The 14,761-nt window shown below is 38.7% G+C and overlaps 1 protein-coding gene across 1 annotated transcript in view; it reads right to left on the reverse strand.

Moving 5' to 3' along the window:
- The window catches only part of DNAH8 (dynein axonemal heavy chain 8), a 152,170-nt gene that overhangs the window by 74,571 nt on the left and 62,838 nt on the right, over positions 1-14,761 (reverse strand). The window contains exons 29-34 of the mRNA XM_068399510.1: positions 12,171-12,257; positions 11,968-12,075; positions 9,957-10,091; positions 9,450-9,611; positions 4,655-4,892; positions 3,531-3,674 (exon numbers count right to left, since the gene is read on the reverse strand). Of these exons, the coding sequence (XP_068255611.1) occupies positions 3,531-3,674; positions 4,655-4,892; positions 9,450-9,611; positions 9,957-10,091; positions 11,968-12,075; positions 12,171-12,257 (874 nt within the window). The remainder of the gene's footprint in view (positions 1-3,530; positions 3,675-4,654; positions 4,893-9,449; positions 9,612-9,956; positions 10,092-11,967; positions 12,076-12,170; positions 12,258-14,761) is intronic.

Raw genomic sequence — 14,761 nt, forward strand, 5'->3', positions numbered from 1 at the left:
TACAGTCAGTACTGTACTGCTCATGTCCCCTGTTAGACAGGCCAGTGAAAGTGACTGGAGAAGAAGCAATTTAACAGTGAAACTCTGAAACGTGTTTTATGTTTCACTCACAAAAGGAACTGAGAATGACTCCTATGTAACAGCAACAAAGGAAAATCACCTGTTTTCCAAGCAGGCAGTTATTCTTCAACTTTCCTCAAGAGAACACCATCCCTCCTTTAAGAAACACTGGTTCCTATCCAATTCTCTTCTTCTAAATTGGAATTTTAAGTCTGTTACCCAGGTACCCCAGCCTAATTATGCTGACATAAACTGACTTAGCAAGAAAGGCCTTCTGGATCTTAAAAGAGTCCATGTGTCCTCTGACAGCAGTATGGTTTTCAGAATTGAAACCAAACTTGACCTGTGCTTTTTGTCCTGAATTTCATCAACTGCCTGTCATGGACATGCTTGATTCTTTCTCTAAACATCCACGGAGGAGTATGAAACCAATGCATTTTTTTCAGAATGCTTTAACAACAAGATGATTGCTGTTGCATATGGCCTTTAAATCACTTAGTCAGGATATCAAGGTTTGACAAAGCAGATTTTGACAAGGGATGTTCACAGAATAGTCAGGAAATTTTAGATTTTTTCCCCAAATTTGTTTTTCATTACTGATTGCTTTATTATTATTGGAAACAAACTCCCTTTTACTGAGAATATAACTATTCTGTCTCCTTATCGCTGCAGTATTTAAAACAGCAGCATTTGATGCTTCTAATGTAGCATTTTTGCTCTAATAACTCATGCTATCTTAATGTATGCCTCACTATATATATTTTTATTTTTCAAAGCATTTTTACTCCTTTCTGATGGCTCATTCAAATGTGCAGAAAATCCTTGTTTCAAGCTGATATTTTGATAGTACGTATTTTATTTCTGCTTTCTCTTAATATTGTATGTTAAAATATATACTATTCTATAACTTATTTTCTGGTTAATCTGTACACTACGTGTAATTTCCCTGAAAAATAAAAAAAAGCAATAAATGTGGCAAGAAAGAAGAAAGTCTTTCCTGCTTTCCTTCTTATCTTGGTAAAATCTGAATCTAAATCATAAAGCTGCTGAACCAAAAGATGAATACTTCTTTCCTTTCTCAAACTTTTTATAGAAATCTCCCATTTCATCTCATGAAAGTGAGTTAGAGAAGAACCCTGCTCATTTTTCAGACGTGTAAGAATCCTCCATGGCTTTTTCCTAGCTCAGATTTTCATCCTACTTATTTTATTGACAGATGGTATTATCTTCATTATTATATCCACTCAATGAAAGAAATTTAATCAGTTTGCAAAAGGGAGTATCTACATATTTATGACTGTGAGCACTGAAGTTGATCATGCAGGAGATTCCTGCAGGAGATTTGAAATGCTCAAATACTCCTGACTGACTTGCTCCTGCTTTAAATTAATGCTCTCCAACAGATAGCCACAATGAAACCACATGGTCTCATTCTTCGCCCTGTTTTTGAACATCCAAGTGATCAATTAACCATGATAAACACAGATGATAGTAATAAACTTGCAGAGCCAACAAGTGATGTCAGACCTGTACAACACCACTTTAGTTTCATCTAGTACATGTAATTCAGCTGTAGCTGGAAAGAAAGTTCATGCTGCTGTAATCTGACCCAGGGGAAAAAAAAAAAGAAATAAAAGGTATTTCTCTATCACAGTTCAATATGTGATTAAATCAAACCTTACCAAATAAAAAGGGCTTGAAAACAAAGCAAGCTGACTGCTTCCATGGAGGGGAACATTCTGCTCAACAGGCAAGCATAGACAAGGCCCACTGCACACTGAATGCTGAAGCTTTTCAACTGAAGAGAGGAAGATATAAACAGTATACCACAGAAACACTGAATTGTGCCAAATGCCAGGTTTCAGAGACTCTTTTGGAAGATTTCAATGTTTGTTATTTCTATTCCAATGATGGCCAAAAAAATGTACCTGGAAATATAATCAATATCTCCCAAGGCATTAATGTACAAAGATTAATTATTTGTTTCCAAATATAAAGATTTTGCACTTTTTCGTAATTTGTGTCAGATACATCAAAGGCACAGAATCACAGAATCACAGAATCCATCAGGTTGGAAGAGACTTCTGGGATCATCGAGTCCAACCATTGCCCTGACACCACCATGTCAACTAGACCATGGCACTAAGTGCCATGTCCAGTCTTTTCTTAAACACATCCAGAGATGGTGACTCCACCCCCTCCCTGGGCAGCCCGTTCCAATGTCTAATGACCCTTTCTGTAAAGAAATGCTTCCTGATGTCCAACCTGAACCTCCCCTGGCGAAGCTTGAGGCTGTGCCGTCTTGTCCTATCGCTAGTTGCCCGGGAGAAGAGGCCAACTCCCACTTCACTACAACCTCCCTTCAGGTAGTTGTAGACTGCAATAAGGTCACGTCTGAGCCTCCTCTTCTCCAGGCTAAACAACCCCAGCTCCCTCAGCCATTCCTCATAGGTCAGACCCTCCAGACCCTTCACCAGCTTGGTCGCCCTCCTCTGGACTCGCTCCAACACCTCAACATATTTCTTGAAGTGCGGGGCCCAGAACTGGACACAGTATTCAAGGTGCGGCCTCACCAGTGCCGAGTACAGAGGGACGATCACTTCCCTAGACCGGCTGGCTACACTATTCCTAATAGAGGCCAGGATGCCATTGGCCTTCTTGGCCACCTGGGCACACTGCTGGCTCATGTTTAGCTGGCTGTCGATCAGCACAGCCACATTACGGCCTTTGGAAGAGTTTCATCAAACCCAATCAACAGGTTTTCTGTCCAAAACCCAGAATCTTACAGAAAAAAACAGGTTCCAGCACTGGCTCATGCACTTGTGGTATATCTAATATTGACTCCAGCTACTAAGAAGGGAGTACATTGACTTATATTTCAGAATTTGAAAATAGGCCTATGTATGTTCGAATAACTATTGTGTAATGTGGCATGAGTCAAAAGCCATGATACCAGATTGGTCCATATTAGTTAAAGCTGTATGAGGAGTGTTCTCTCCTTTTCTATAGTTGTGGCTACTGCTATTAACTACAGCTTTCCTAATGAGAGAAAAAAAAATAGACTAAAGGCTATGAGTCTCAGGTTTTTAGTGAACTGCTTTGTGAAATTTATTTTCCTTGTTTCCCTATTCAAGAAAGCACAAATCAGAAAAATGAATATGGTGTAAAGACAAAATAAGGATTTATGTCTTTCTCTGAGAAAAATTATAAGTTGTTGGAGTTAAACTACTATGACAAAAAATTATTTTATAAAAATATTTTAAACATTTTGCCCATGCACAGATATAAGTACAGAGGATTCATGTTAAGAAAATAAAAATAGAGCAATATGTAAATAACGATGCACCTGGTATACAATGACTAGAGACAGAGAATACGAAGAATGATTGCAACTCCCAGTTACTTTATAAGTAGGTTTTTATTTATTTCATATAGTAGGCATATAGTTAAATAAGTAATCCTGTACTTACTTTTCGTTGTCTTGCAATTGTGTTTATCAAAAAACTGAGCTCTGACATTGTCAACATTTGGAACCAGAATAGACGCATAGTCTGGGATATTATCTGTTGGATAAACATATTCCTGAACTCTTTTACTCCAGTGCTCCCAATCACCTGAAATGACAAAAAAGAGGAAAATATCTCACAATATTTTGAACACGTTCAATATTTTATTAGTAAAAAAACCACACCCAAACTAGATGCTATAAAAAGGGATAAATTTTTCTCAAATCTAGCTAAAACGCATCTAACAAAGGACATACTTAGTCATGATCGCTAATTAGTCTACGATTCTACTAAATATACACATATTTCTTAAATTTTTATATAGTTATCTGATTAATAATCCAGAAGAATGTTTACGTAGAAACTCATTCTCACACTGCTGGTGAAGAATTATAGAATGTGAGAATATGGGTTGCATATGTGCACACTAAATCAACATTGCTGGCAAAAAATTCTGAATTTAGATACAAGAGAAATAGATGTATTCATGTGAGAATATACTCTGAAAGAACAGTAAGTTGTTTGTGAAATTGGTTGTGTGTGTGTTACTTAAACTATAAATTCCTTGTGGAAAATATCACACTATTCAAAATATCAATATTCACAACATTCAACATTCAACATTCAAACTATTCTTACAGTTTTATAAACGGTAAGATTTATTACTGATTATCAGACATGCATAAATAATTATTAAGTGGAATTAAAATCAGAATATATTTTTAAACGAAAAATACTAGCTGTGAGGAAATTAAATATAAAACTAATATTAATTTAGACAAACCCAGCCTATGCATAAATTATCTAAAAATTGTAGTCTAGCTAAGTTAACAGAAATCTGTGAGAATTAAACAAACAAAAAAAAGAAATAAGAAAATGTTACTAATGAGTACTCTATCCATTGTTTCTGACTTCTCACTTCCACAGAGGTGCTGCATACAGAATCTGTATTACTACCATACTGTAATCAGAAATCTCTGCTCATATGACTGTATAATAAGGACTAAAGGAGTAATTTTAAATTTCAAAGAAGCTATACTCAGTTTTAAAATGCCAGTATAAAAAAGAACGTTAGTGCTTTTTCTTACCGTAATCATTAACATAAAACTCATACATTGTTTGACTGGTGCCAGGGGAGATTTCTGGTAAGTCTAATTTGTTATCATGAGCTCTAATGAAGGCTTCGAGTTTATCTCTACCATCCAACTCCAGAAGGGCACCTAAACTCCACATTATTGCAAAGCAGAACAATTTATGCAGATGGAATATAGTTGATAAACCACCTTCTTCCTTCGATGGAATCAAACCCTCCAGAAGGTTAATGGACTGAAAATATTTTAAAATATTATGCATTAATATTTAAGTTATTTAAATTATTTAGATTAAATATTTAATTATTCAAACTATTACATAATCACTTCTTATTTTTATACATATATGCACATGCATTATTTCTATGTATTCAAACTTTAAATAATAATTTGAAACCCAATACAGGTTATCAAAGAATAACATAAAATTCAGAACTATAAACCCAAGAAAATAGATTGAAGATATCTATATAAAACTGGATAAAATTTTCAAAATTACTTAAATAATTTGATCATCAACTATCCTTTTAAATTATGCCTATACAATAAGCGTCCTTTAAGAGCTAGGGTAACAGAACAGCTTTTTAAGGGATTTTACATATATACATATGTATACATATACATATACAAGATCGAGTTCAAAATTTCCCATGATGCTTTGGGACTTAGCAATATTCTGTAACAAGTTTTCGGAGAAAGAAAACAGAACAAATTAAACTGACTCATAAAAATACACAAATGCTTGCAACAAATCAGATGAAAACTTCAGCTTGCCCAGCATCTCATCTGCAATAGTGACCAAAAGTGGACGCTTAGAGAAGAGTAAAAATAAAGAAAAAACTCTCTTGGCTTGTGGTGGTGCTGAGGGTGGTACTTCCTGCTGTTACTCTCTTCAGCTTGGGGCTTTCTGAACCAAATACTCTTTTTCTGGTTTTAGTAATCCTCTAAGGATTTTTCCACTCTGAAAATATCAAGACTGGTCTTGAACCTACACAAACTTTTATCATCTATAATACCCTTTGGCAAGTTGTTCCACAGGTCTGCTATTCATAACATTGAACAGTTTGTTTTTCCCTGTGTGAACCTCTTCATGCTTATCTTCACAGAATTTAATTTGCCATTTTATTACCTATTTATACAGTCATAAAGTCTGTCTTCAGTTCTTCATGGTTAGGTGCTTTGTCCTTACCATCCTGATTAATTTAGTATCATCAGTAAACATCTTCATCTAAAACTTCTCCAAACTGTTTATGAATATTTTGAACAGCATTGGTCCCAGTAAAGGTACCTCAGGCTCAGTGATAACCTCTGTCCTTCCTAAGAACTGATACTCCAGTCACATGTTTCTTAACTTCTAATCAGTTATTTATTTAGAAATGAACCTCCTATCTTCTGCTATGACTGCTTAGCTTCCATGTAAATCCTTTGTAAAGAACTTTGTCAAACACCTTTGTTCCTTCATGCAGACCGTATCAACCAGATCTCGTTTAGCTACAAGTTTATTGACTTTTCCAATAGGCTTTTAAGGCAGGATAACCCTAAACAGAAACTATGTTGAATCTCCTAAAATAAATCATATTCATCCACCTAATGAGGTGGGCCAGAGGATGGTAAACAGCCAAAAGAAAAACATATAAATAAAAACAGCAGAAGAAAATAATCCAGGAACAATACCAGAATATATACAGTTAAATAGTCAGTGGAAATTACAAGGAAGAAAGCAAAGCTGAGATCACTTATAATGTTTACCTAAAACATTATGAAGCTGTTGTAGATGAAAAAACAGCTTAAATTGTGAGTGCTAACAAATGACAGATAATTTGGTACATGTGCATGTGTGGATGAACATCCAAAACTGGACTTCAGAACTCAAGTACATGTCTGCTATCTGCTAGACGCAAATGGTTTGAGATAGTTATAAATTCTGAAAACACCTGAACTAAACAAAAAGTAGCATGTCCTGAGTCCCACAATTAATAAAGAGACATAAGACAGAACCACCAATAAGGAGGTGATAAGGTACAGTGCTTCTGCACGCAGAACACTTAATGGCAAAACTAGGATCTTAAGGTTCTGGAACGGAGAGGTGGTGCGGAAAAGAAGGGTCCTCAGAGGAAGTGGTCTTGGAAAAAAAGGGGCCCAGAAAGAGGGAGAAGATCCTGGAAACAGGGGAAGATCCTGGAGATCAGAGAGATGTATGTAGACAAATGCTGGATTATGCCAAGAAACCTTGTCAAGTAATGCCCAGTCCTGGTAGCTGCAAGCGGCTGCACAGCACAGAAACCGACACAACTTTTTGCCCTACCTTCCCACACCAAGAATGAAGTCCTTGCTGGGAAGAGAAATCAAGACTAAGTGAATGTAACACTGGAGGGGGGAAGCAAGTGAGGACATCAATCTGTGAAATGAACAAGTAGTGTAAAAGCTCTGGTCTCACTGGTTCTTAGATAAACCCCAGCATGGAGATGCACTAACGGTTATTTACTCTGTCACAACTGTAAGTGCCTGACAGAAACTTATTACAGATTTTCATTCACAGGAAGAAACATTCAATACAGGTTAAATCAGGGAAATATTTCCCTGACCAAGCAGTATGAGTAGAACACCAACTTGCTCACACTTCCTAACAAGCCCTAATCAAAAATAACATAGAAATTTCTAGTCCCAGCAAGTCTTCCATAAAGACAGCATCAATTCAGTCAGAAGTTTCACAGATAACAAATGTAGAACAAAAAAATATTATCTCTCTCTAAAAATTTTGTGCATAACATGTCCATCTTGTTCGTCATCATAAATTGGCCAGCTATGTAATTTCTGCCCATGGACTTCAATTCCTGATATCCTAATTCCATTTGATACTGCACAGTTAATCTTTGCAGCATTTACTGTGGCTATTAATTTGCAGCAAAATACTTCAAACTGTTGAAAATCTGAAGCTAAATCCCTAATGAACAGTAAGGAGATATTGGGTGCAAATTGACTAATTCAATATTACATTGTTGTCCAAAATATTATATTGTCTACCTTCTTATTCAAAGGCACTACTGAATTTGTTAGGAGAGTGTCGAAATAAAACTGAGATTATATGGAAAATTGAAAGTCTGGAGACTTAGAATCTGCAGATGAAAACAGACTCATAAACCAATCAGCTGGAAACATGCAGTATAGGATTGACAGTCTTCCAAAATCTGCCAAACACATAATTTTATAATTCAAAACTTCTGTGAGAAAAACCTTTGTTTACTGCAATGTCCAGCTGGCGGCCGGTCACTAGCGGTGTTCTCCAGGGCTCAGTTCTGGGGCCAGTGCTGTTCAATATCTTTATAGATGATCTAGATGTAGGGATTGAGTGCACCCTCAGTAAGTTTGCAGATGACACCAAGCTGGGTGGCAGTGTCGATCTGCTGGAGGGTAGGAAGGCCCTACAGAGGGATTTGGACAGGTTGGATAGATGGGCCGAGACCAACGGCATGAGGTTCAACAAGAACAAGTGCCGGGTCTTACACTTCGGCCACAACAACCCCATGCAGCGCTACAGGCTGGGGGAAGAGTGGTTAGAAAGCGGCCCGGTGGAAAGAGACCTGGGGGTGCTGATCGACAGCTGGCTAAACATGAGCCAGCAGTGTGCCCAGGTGGCCAAGAAGGCCAATGGCATCCTGGCCTCTATTAGGAATAGTGTAGCCAGCCGGTCTAGGGAAGTGATCGTCCCTCTGTACTTGGCACTGGTGAGGCCGCACCTTGAGTACTGTGTTCAGTTCTGGGCCCCGCACTTCAAGAAAGATGTTGAGGTGTTGGAGCGAGTCCAGAGGAGGGCGACCAAGCTGGTGAAGGGTCTGGAGGGTCTGACCTATGAGGAATGGCTGAGGGAGCTGGGGTTGTTTAGCCTGGAGAAGAGGAGGCTCAGACGTGACCTTATTGCAGTCTACAACTACCTGAAGGGAGGTTGTAGTGAAGTGGGAGTTGGCCTCTTCTCCCAGGCAACTAGCGATAGGACAAGAAGGCACAGCCTCAAGCTTCGCCAGGGGAGGTTCAGGTTGGACATCAGAAAGAATTTCTTTACAGAAAGGGTTATTAGACATTGGAATGGGCTGCCCAGGGAGGTGGTGGAGTCACCATCTCTGGATGTGTTTAAGAAAAGACTGGACATGGCACTTAGTGCCATGGTCTAGTTGACAGGGTGGTGTAGGGGCAGCGGTTGGACTCGATGATCCCTGAGGTCTCTTCCAACCTGGTTGATTCTGTGATTCTGTGATTCTGTCTGCTCAAACTCATCATGAAGACTCTCCTTCATTACGGAAATATATTTAAGTCAGAAATTACATACCTCTTACATTTTCTTTGCCCTTACAAAAGTCTTTTAGCTCTCTCCTCCTACTTAGCAGGAGTTTTGTCCTGGCTGTGTTTCTTCTCACTCTTTATTTACTGCTTTAGCCTTCAAAATGCCTCCCAATCCTTCTTATGCCCTACTGTCCCTGCTCGAGTCTAAGAAACTCATGTTAGAGACCCATGTAGGTGCCTTGCTGCCTCATTCAAGTAACTTAGATGCACTACCGTATCTGGGAAAGGCTGGGTTAATAGCATGCTTTAAGGTATCTTTTTTTCTTTTTCTGGATAATTTAAAGAAATAAAAATGTAAGTCCCTTGGAATGGTCTTCCTTAGTGTGGTGTACACAAACCTTTGGTTTTTCCAATATTAGAAGCACAGGTCCTTGAGTGAGACAGTGGTTTAACTATTAAAACGGTGTTCTGACTCCTGTTTGTTAAAAATGTTTTGGGAAAAAAAAAGTTTTACCTGAACAAGCTTAAGATTCCATGGTGGATGGTTAATCAATCCTGCCCCTTCAACCTGACTAGCTACTGCAGTCTGAAGCTCAGCATAGGTACTACTGTCTAACTGTAACCCCGGAAAGAGATCACTGATCAGACTGAGAAATAAAGGCTCATCTTCATCTATCTGAAACAAAAAAAAGTTAAGTGCTTAAAGCGTGGTTATCCAAAGAATGTTCTCAAACCAAAATTAATCTCTATTTCAAAATAATAAACTGTAAGAACATATTGTCTAAATACAGCCAGCCCATAGGACAGCTGACATTTTGAAAATGTCATCCGTATGCACCCTGAGCACTGTTTACAAGTCTAATAAACTCTCATCGCTGTTTAATGAAAACATGATGATTATAATGTTTCTATTTTTAAAGAAAAGGATGTTTGAGATTTTTTCTAACATTCCACAAAACCCTGTGAAATATCTAATAGACTTGCCTATACATGGTGCTAAAATATTAAACTAGATCCTTACCAGTTTAGAAAGATTCATATCTCTTAGCCCTCTCATAACAATACTTAATTCACTTTCATTTGGCCTTGCCCTCTTTTGAGATCCAAGAGTCCTCAGTACTGAAAGGATATTCCTCAGACCAAAGTCATAATGGACCTAGAGAGTGGAAAAAGGCTTATGCATCAGTAACAAGTTCTCTAGCTTCATTTCATCAGTATATGAAACCTAACTTAATATTGTATAGTATAGTTGCCCTGCCTGGAAAAGGTAGCTAAAACAGGAATTGTTGCTGTTGTTCAGGAATTATTCTATTAAAAGAAATGAATGATAATCAGGTTATTTTCAGGAAAGGGGGAGGAGGTTATAAGGTTTTTCTTTTCCAATTTAAATTTAACTGACTTCACTATTTATAATGCCATTTAGCAATTATTTTGTAGCTCTCTGTGGCAGGGTTCTAAAAAAATAATAGTTCCGTTCGAGACTGGGTCTTCCCAACTGAGGCAGCTTAAATCCAAGACCTCAAATCAAAGCAGTGCTATGGGGAGAAGTGCAACTTAAATCAAACTTGAGAGGCCCCTCCTGTGGTTTCCAATTTCCAACTACTTTCTCTAACCCTAGATAATTCTTACAGAAAAATGACATAACCAGGTTAATTTTTACCTGGCTGCCATGGTTAGACAGAGAACTTCATGCACTTGTGTCGGGTTCCGGATTAAGGTCTGCCTTAAAAGTAAATCTAGAAATAAAATGCAGTCAGTCCACGTGGGGCCCGCCTAATTAGTAAAAAAGGAGTAAATCTAGAAATAAAATGCAGACAGTCCACGTGGGGCCCGCCTAATTAGTAAAAAAGGAGTAAATCTAGAAATAAAATGCAGACAGCCCACGTGGGGCCCGCCTAATTAGTAAAAAGGAGTAAATCTAGAAATAAAATGCAGACAGCCCACGTCAGGCCCGCCTAATTAGTAAAAAAAGTAAATCTAGAAAATAAATGCAGACAATCCCCAAGAGGGACCTGCCTGATTAGTAACTCCAGTGCAGCCCACGTGGAGCGTGCCTGGTTCAATGCAGTCAGCCCACGCGGGGCCCGCCAGATTATAAATCACCCAGTATGCTTAACCTGCCTGCAGGTAAAGCACCCCCCAAAATCCTGACCCGAAATAAAATAGATTCGTGATCCTTGAGTTCGGACAAAGCACAACCAAGGCACAGTATCAATAAACTTAACTCTGACTTATATTAAGTCCAACAATGAGGCAACTCAGTGAGCAAGGAAGGGGGGGAGAAAGAGAGAGAGAGAGAGAGAGAAGTAAAAGAAAGAGAGGAAACAAGAACAGTTGAGAGGGAAAGGATAGTCACCACCCTGGGATCCAGCGGCGTCCTGCGGGTCCTTTGTTGATTCTCGGAAGACGGCGGTGGGGGCCTGCGTGGTCGGGCGATCCGGCCTCTTTTATAGAGTTTTTCAGCAGAGTCATGTGACATGGAGCCGCCAGTCAACAGTTCGCACCAATTACAGGTCCAAGGGCGGGACAGGTCCAGTTCCTGCACCGTAGAATTGGCCCATTGCCAGGCTGTCGCCGGATGTGTCTCTCCGGAGGAGGTGGAGGGTGCAGGGCGGAGACCTCCCTCTCAAGTCCGCGCCTACCTTCTTGCGTCATAAAATGTCGCCAAGGTCAGGCAGTCCGGGCCTCCACAAGATGGCGTCTGAGCACGTGGCATAGGACGGTTTCTGAGACAGTGCCGAAAGGAAAAAAAAAAGAGGGGGACAAGGAACCGATCCCTACAACTTGCAACCACAAACTGTCATTCTTTAACAATTAAACAAATGTGTGTACGTGACTACATATACATGAATTAACATGGTTATTTGTTCAAAAATTTTATAGATATATTTGTTTGAATTATATTTAAACTACTTCAATATTTGGTAAAAAGCATAAAAGTGATGCTTCAAAAACAATCTGCACAAACCAAAACCTAAGGGGTTGTATTGTGTAAATACGAAGACAAAAAGGAAGGGAATATGTAACACTACCTGCTTAGTGAGCTGCTCCTCACAAAGTTTATAAAGAACAAAGAATTTCTGAGACAAGATCACATTATCAATAAATCCATAACTTGCAAGCTTAACTCTTATAATCATCTGAAATACAATTTTTTTTAGAAATTCCATTAGTTTTTCTGAAGATACGTAAGCAAAGTAAACATTTTTTCTTTCAGTTCAGTCAGTATTTGTACCTGTCTATCTGGAACCATCATTGCAACAGTTCTAAACTGAATTTTGAGATTTTCTGGTAGTTCTTGACATCCAGCATATCCAGGATTCTATATAAGAAACCATACTGCATTATTATTTACAACAGTCAAAATAATATCCTTTTTATTGTTCAATAAAAGTAAATTTATGCACAAATACCTAGATCTGTTCAGAGTTAGAACTCTTGTCTACTAATGACTAAAATGTGAAGAAAAACCTTCAACCATAACTACAAATTTAATAACTTAATCATAACTGCCAGAGTAATAGCTGCATTTTTTATCATAACAAGCCAGCAATCAGAATTTTAAAATCTCATGGAATAGAGTCTGGTTGGTTGATTTCTTCTAGTGTAGTCCCAATGCAAATAAAGTTTCCATTACCATTTTGCAGAAGAGGTAGGTTTTGTAACACATTAAAAATTCAGTGTCCAATTCAGAGCCAAAATAATAATTAAGAAAAAATAGGATAACAAGCAGTCTACAGTGAAAAAATATTAGGATGCCCTTCTCTATTTCCTGTGTTTAAAAGGCTAGCCTTAAAGTACAGAATCTCACTGAATGTTTAATATTTTGTGAGTGAATCTTATCCACTGAAGTAAGAATCATATAAGAAATTGTAATTCTCTTTTAGTGACAGAACTGATTTTAATATTGGCTCAAGAATACACAGAGAATATTTCGTAATGACACAGTAAAAATAACACAGTCAAACTTAAAACATAAAAACTTTACAACAAAATCATATGGAAGAAAATTTTAATGACCAAGAAAGTTTGACTACTAGATTTCTGGAAACTTGCTGCAAACATGAGGAGTAACTCTGACATCAAACAGGTGACATTTAAGAAATTAGAAGCAGTCAAAAGATATTTATGACCTCCTCAGTTATTCTGCACTCAAACATGCAGATGAAGATTTTAATTTCCCATAAAGTCATCTTGGATTGCCATCTGCCTTGGCATTAGGAAATATACACTATAGAATTCCCTGTCCATGAGATTACAGGAATTAGTGCTATGAATCCTTAGGAAACTTATGGCAACAAGACAGCATATTATCATAGAGTGGTTTGGGTTGGAAGGGACCTTAAAGATCATCTAGTTCCAAGCCCCCTGCCACGGGTAGGGGCACCTTTCCCCTAGACCAGGTTGCTCAAAGCCCCATCTAACCTGGCCTTAAACACTGCCAGGGAGGGGCATCCACAACTTCTCTGGGCAACCTGTTCCAGTGTCTCACCACCCTCACAGTAAAGAATTTCTTCCTAATATCTAATCTAAATCTACCCTCTTTCAATTTAAAACCGTTCCCCCTCATCCTATCACCACATGTCCTTGTAAAAAGTCCCTCTCCTGCTTTCCCGTAGGCCCCCTTCAGGTACTGGAAGGCTGCTATAAGGTCTCCCCGGAGCCTTCTCTTCTCCAGGCTGAACAGCCCCAACTCTCTCAGCCTGTCTTCATAGGAGAGGTGCTCCAGCCCTCTGAGCATCTCTGAAAGTTCTACTCTGAAAGTTAATATTCTAAATCCAGGACTTTTTGTTTCTCCCTTGGGTAATGGTTGGTAACTGGTATAAAATTATACGTACTGTCTTGCATATCTTTTTTGCGCAGCTTACCCATTCAGTTGTGGGACCTAACTTTGATCTATATATATACTTCAAGCCTTTTTCACAAGTAGCCATTACAAGAAAGGGAATAATGTATCTTAAATACCGTCCATAAAAACTTCATGATATAAGAAGCACAGTTCTGTCATAATGCCCGCACTGATTCCAGGATTGAGGCACAGAGCAGAATGGGCCCCTTTGCCACAAAAGGCCAAAAGTGGACATCCAGGATCATATTTACCAGTTTAGACACATTCTGTATCAACAAATGAAAGGATCTGATAATTTTTTGCACAGGTTTTGAAAAGACCTGTTGCCATCACAGTACAAGGAGGGTGGTTTATTCCAGAATCATCATACTTGTCTTCTGTAAATAAGCTTGAAGAATTCTTTTTATATATCCATGTAAAGTACTGTCCTGGTTTTGCTGGGATGGAATCATAGAATCAGTTTTCTGTTCAGGAAAGCTGCAATTTTGAGAAGAGCAATCAAGGCTATTAGCACTTTTGAGTTAGCCAGGTGCTTAAGCTAGGAGGAGTGAAAACCAAGGCAGGGGACCCAGGCTGGCCAATGGAAGTATTCGATACCGTAAACGTCACGGTCACTATAAATTGGAAAGTTTGCTGTGGACGGCTCTCTCTTCTCAGTGTTCATCATCCCTGGAGGGTCTCGCCTGTCATTCTGATCCCAGGCTCTACCCTCCCATTTGTTTGTGGTGCTCGCAGTGTTTGACATCTAGCATTCGCTGCTGGCAGTGCACAGCTCATGACTACTATATGTTTCCATTTCAACCCATGAGTCTCCTTACTTTTCCCAATTCCCTTTCTTGGCTGGGGAGGGGTCATTGGGTGGTAGAACAGCTGGCAGTTGTTTAGCCCCAGATACAGGCTAAACGGAGACAACTACCCATTAGACAAGACATATGTCCTTGAAAAATCTCTTTCCTACATCTCCTGCTTTAAGTAAA

This window comes from Nyctibius grandis, chromosome 1 (genome assembly GCF_013368605.1).
Source record: "Nyctibius grandis isolate bNycGra1 chromosome 1, bNycGra1.pri, whole genome shotgun sequence".
Taxonomy (NCBI): Eukaryota; Metazoa; Chordata; class Aves; order Nyctibiiformes; family Nyctibiidae; genus Nyctibius; species Nyctibius grandis.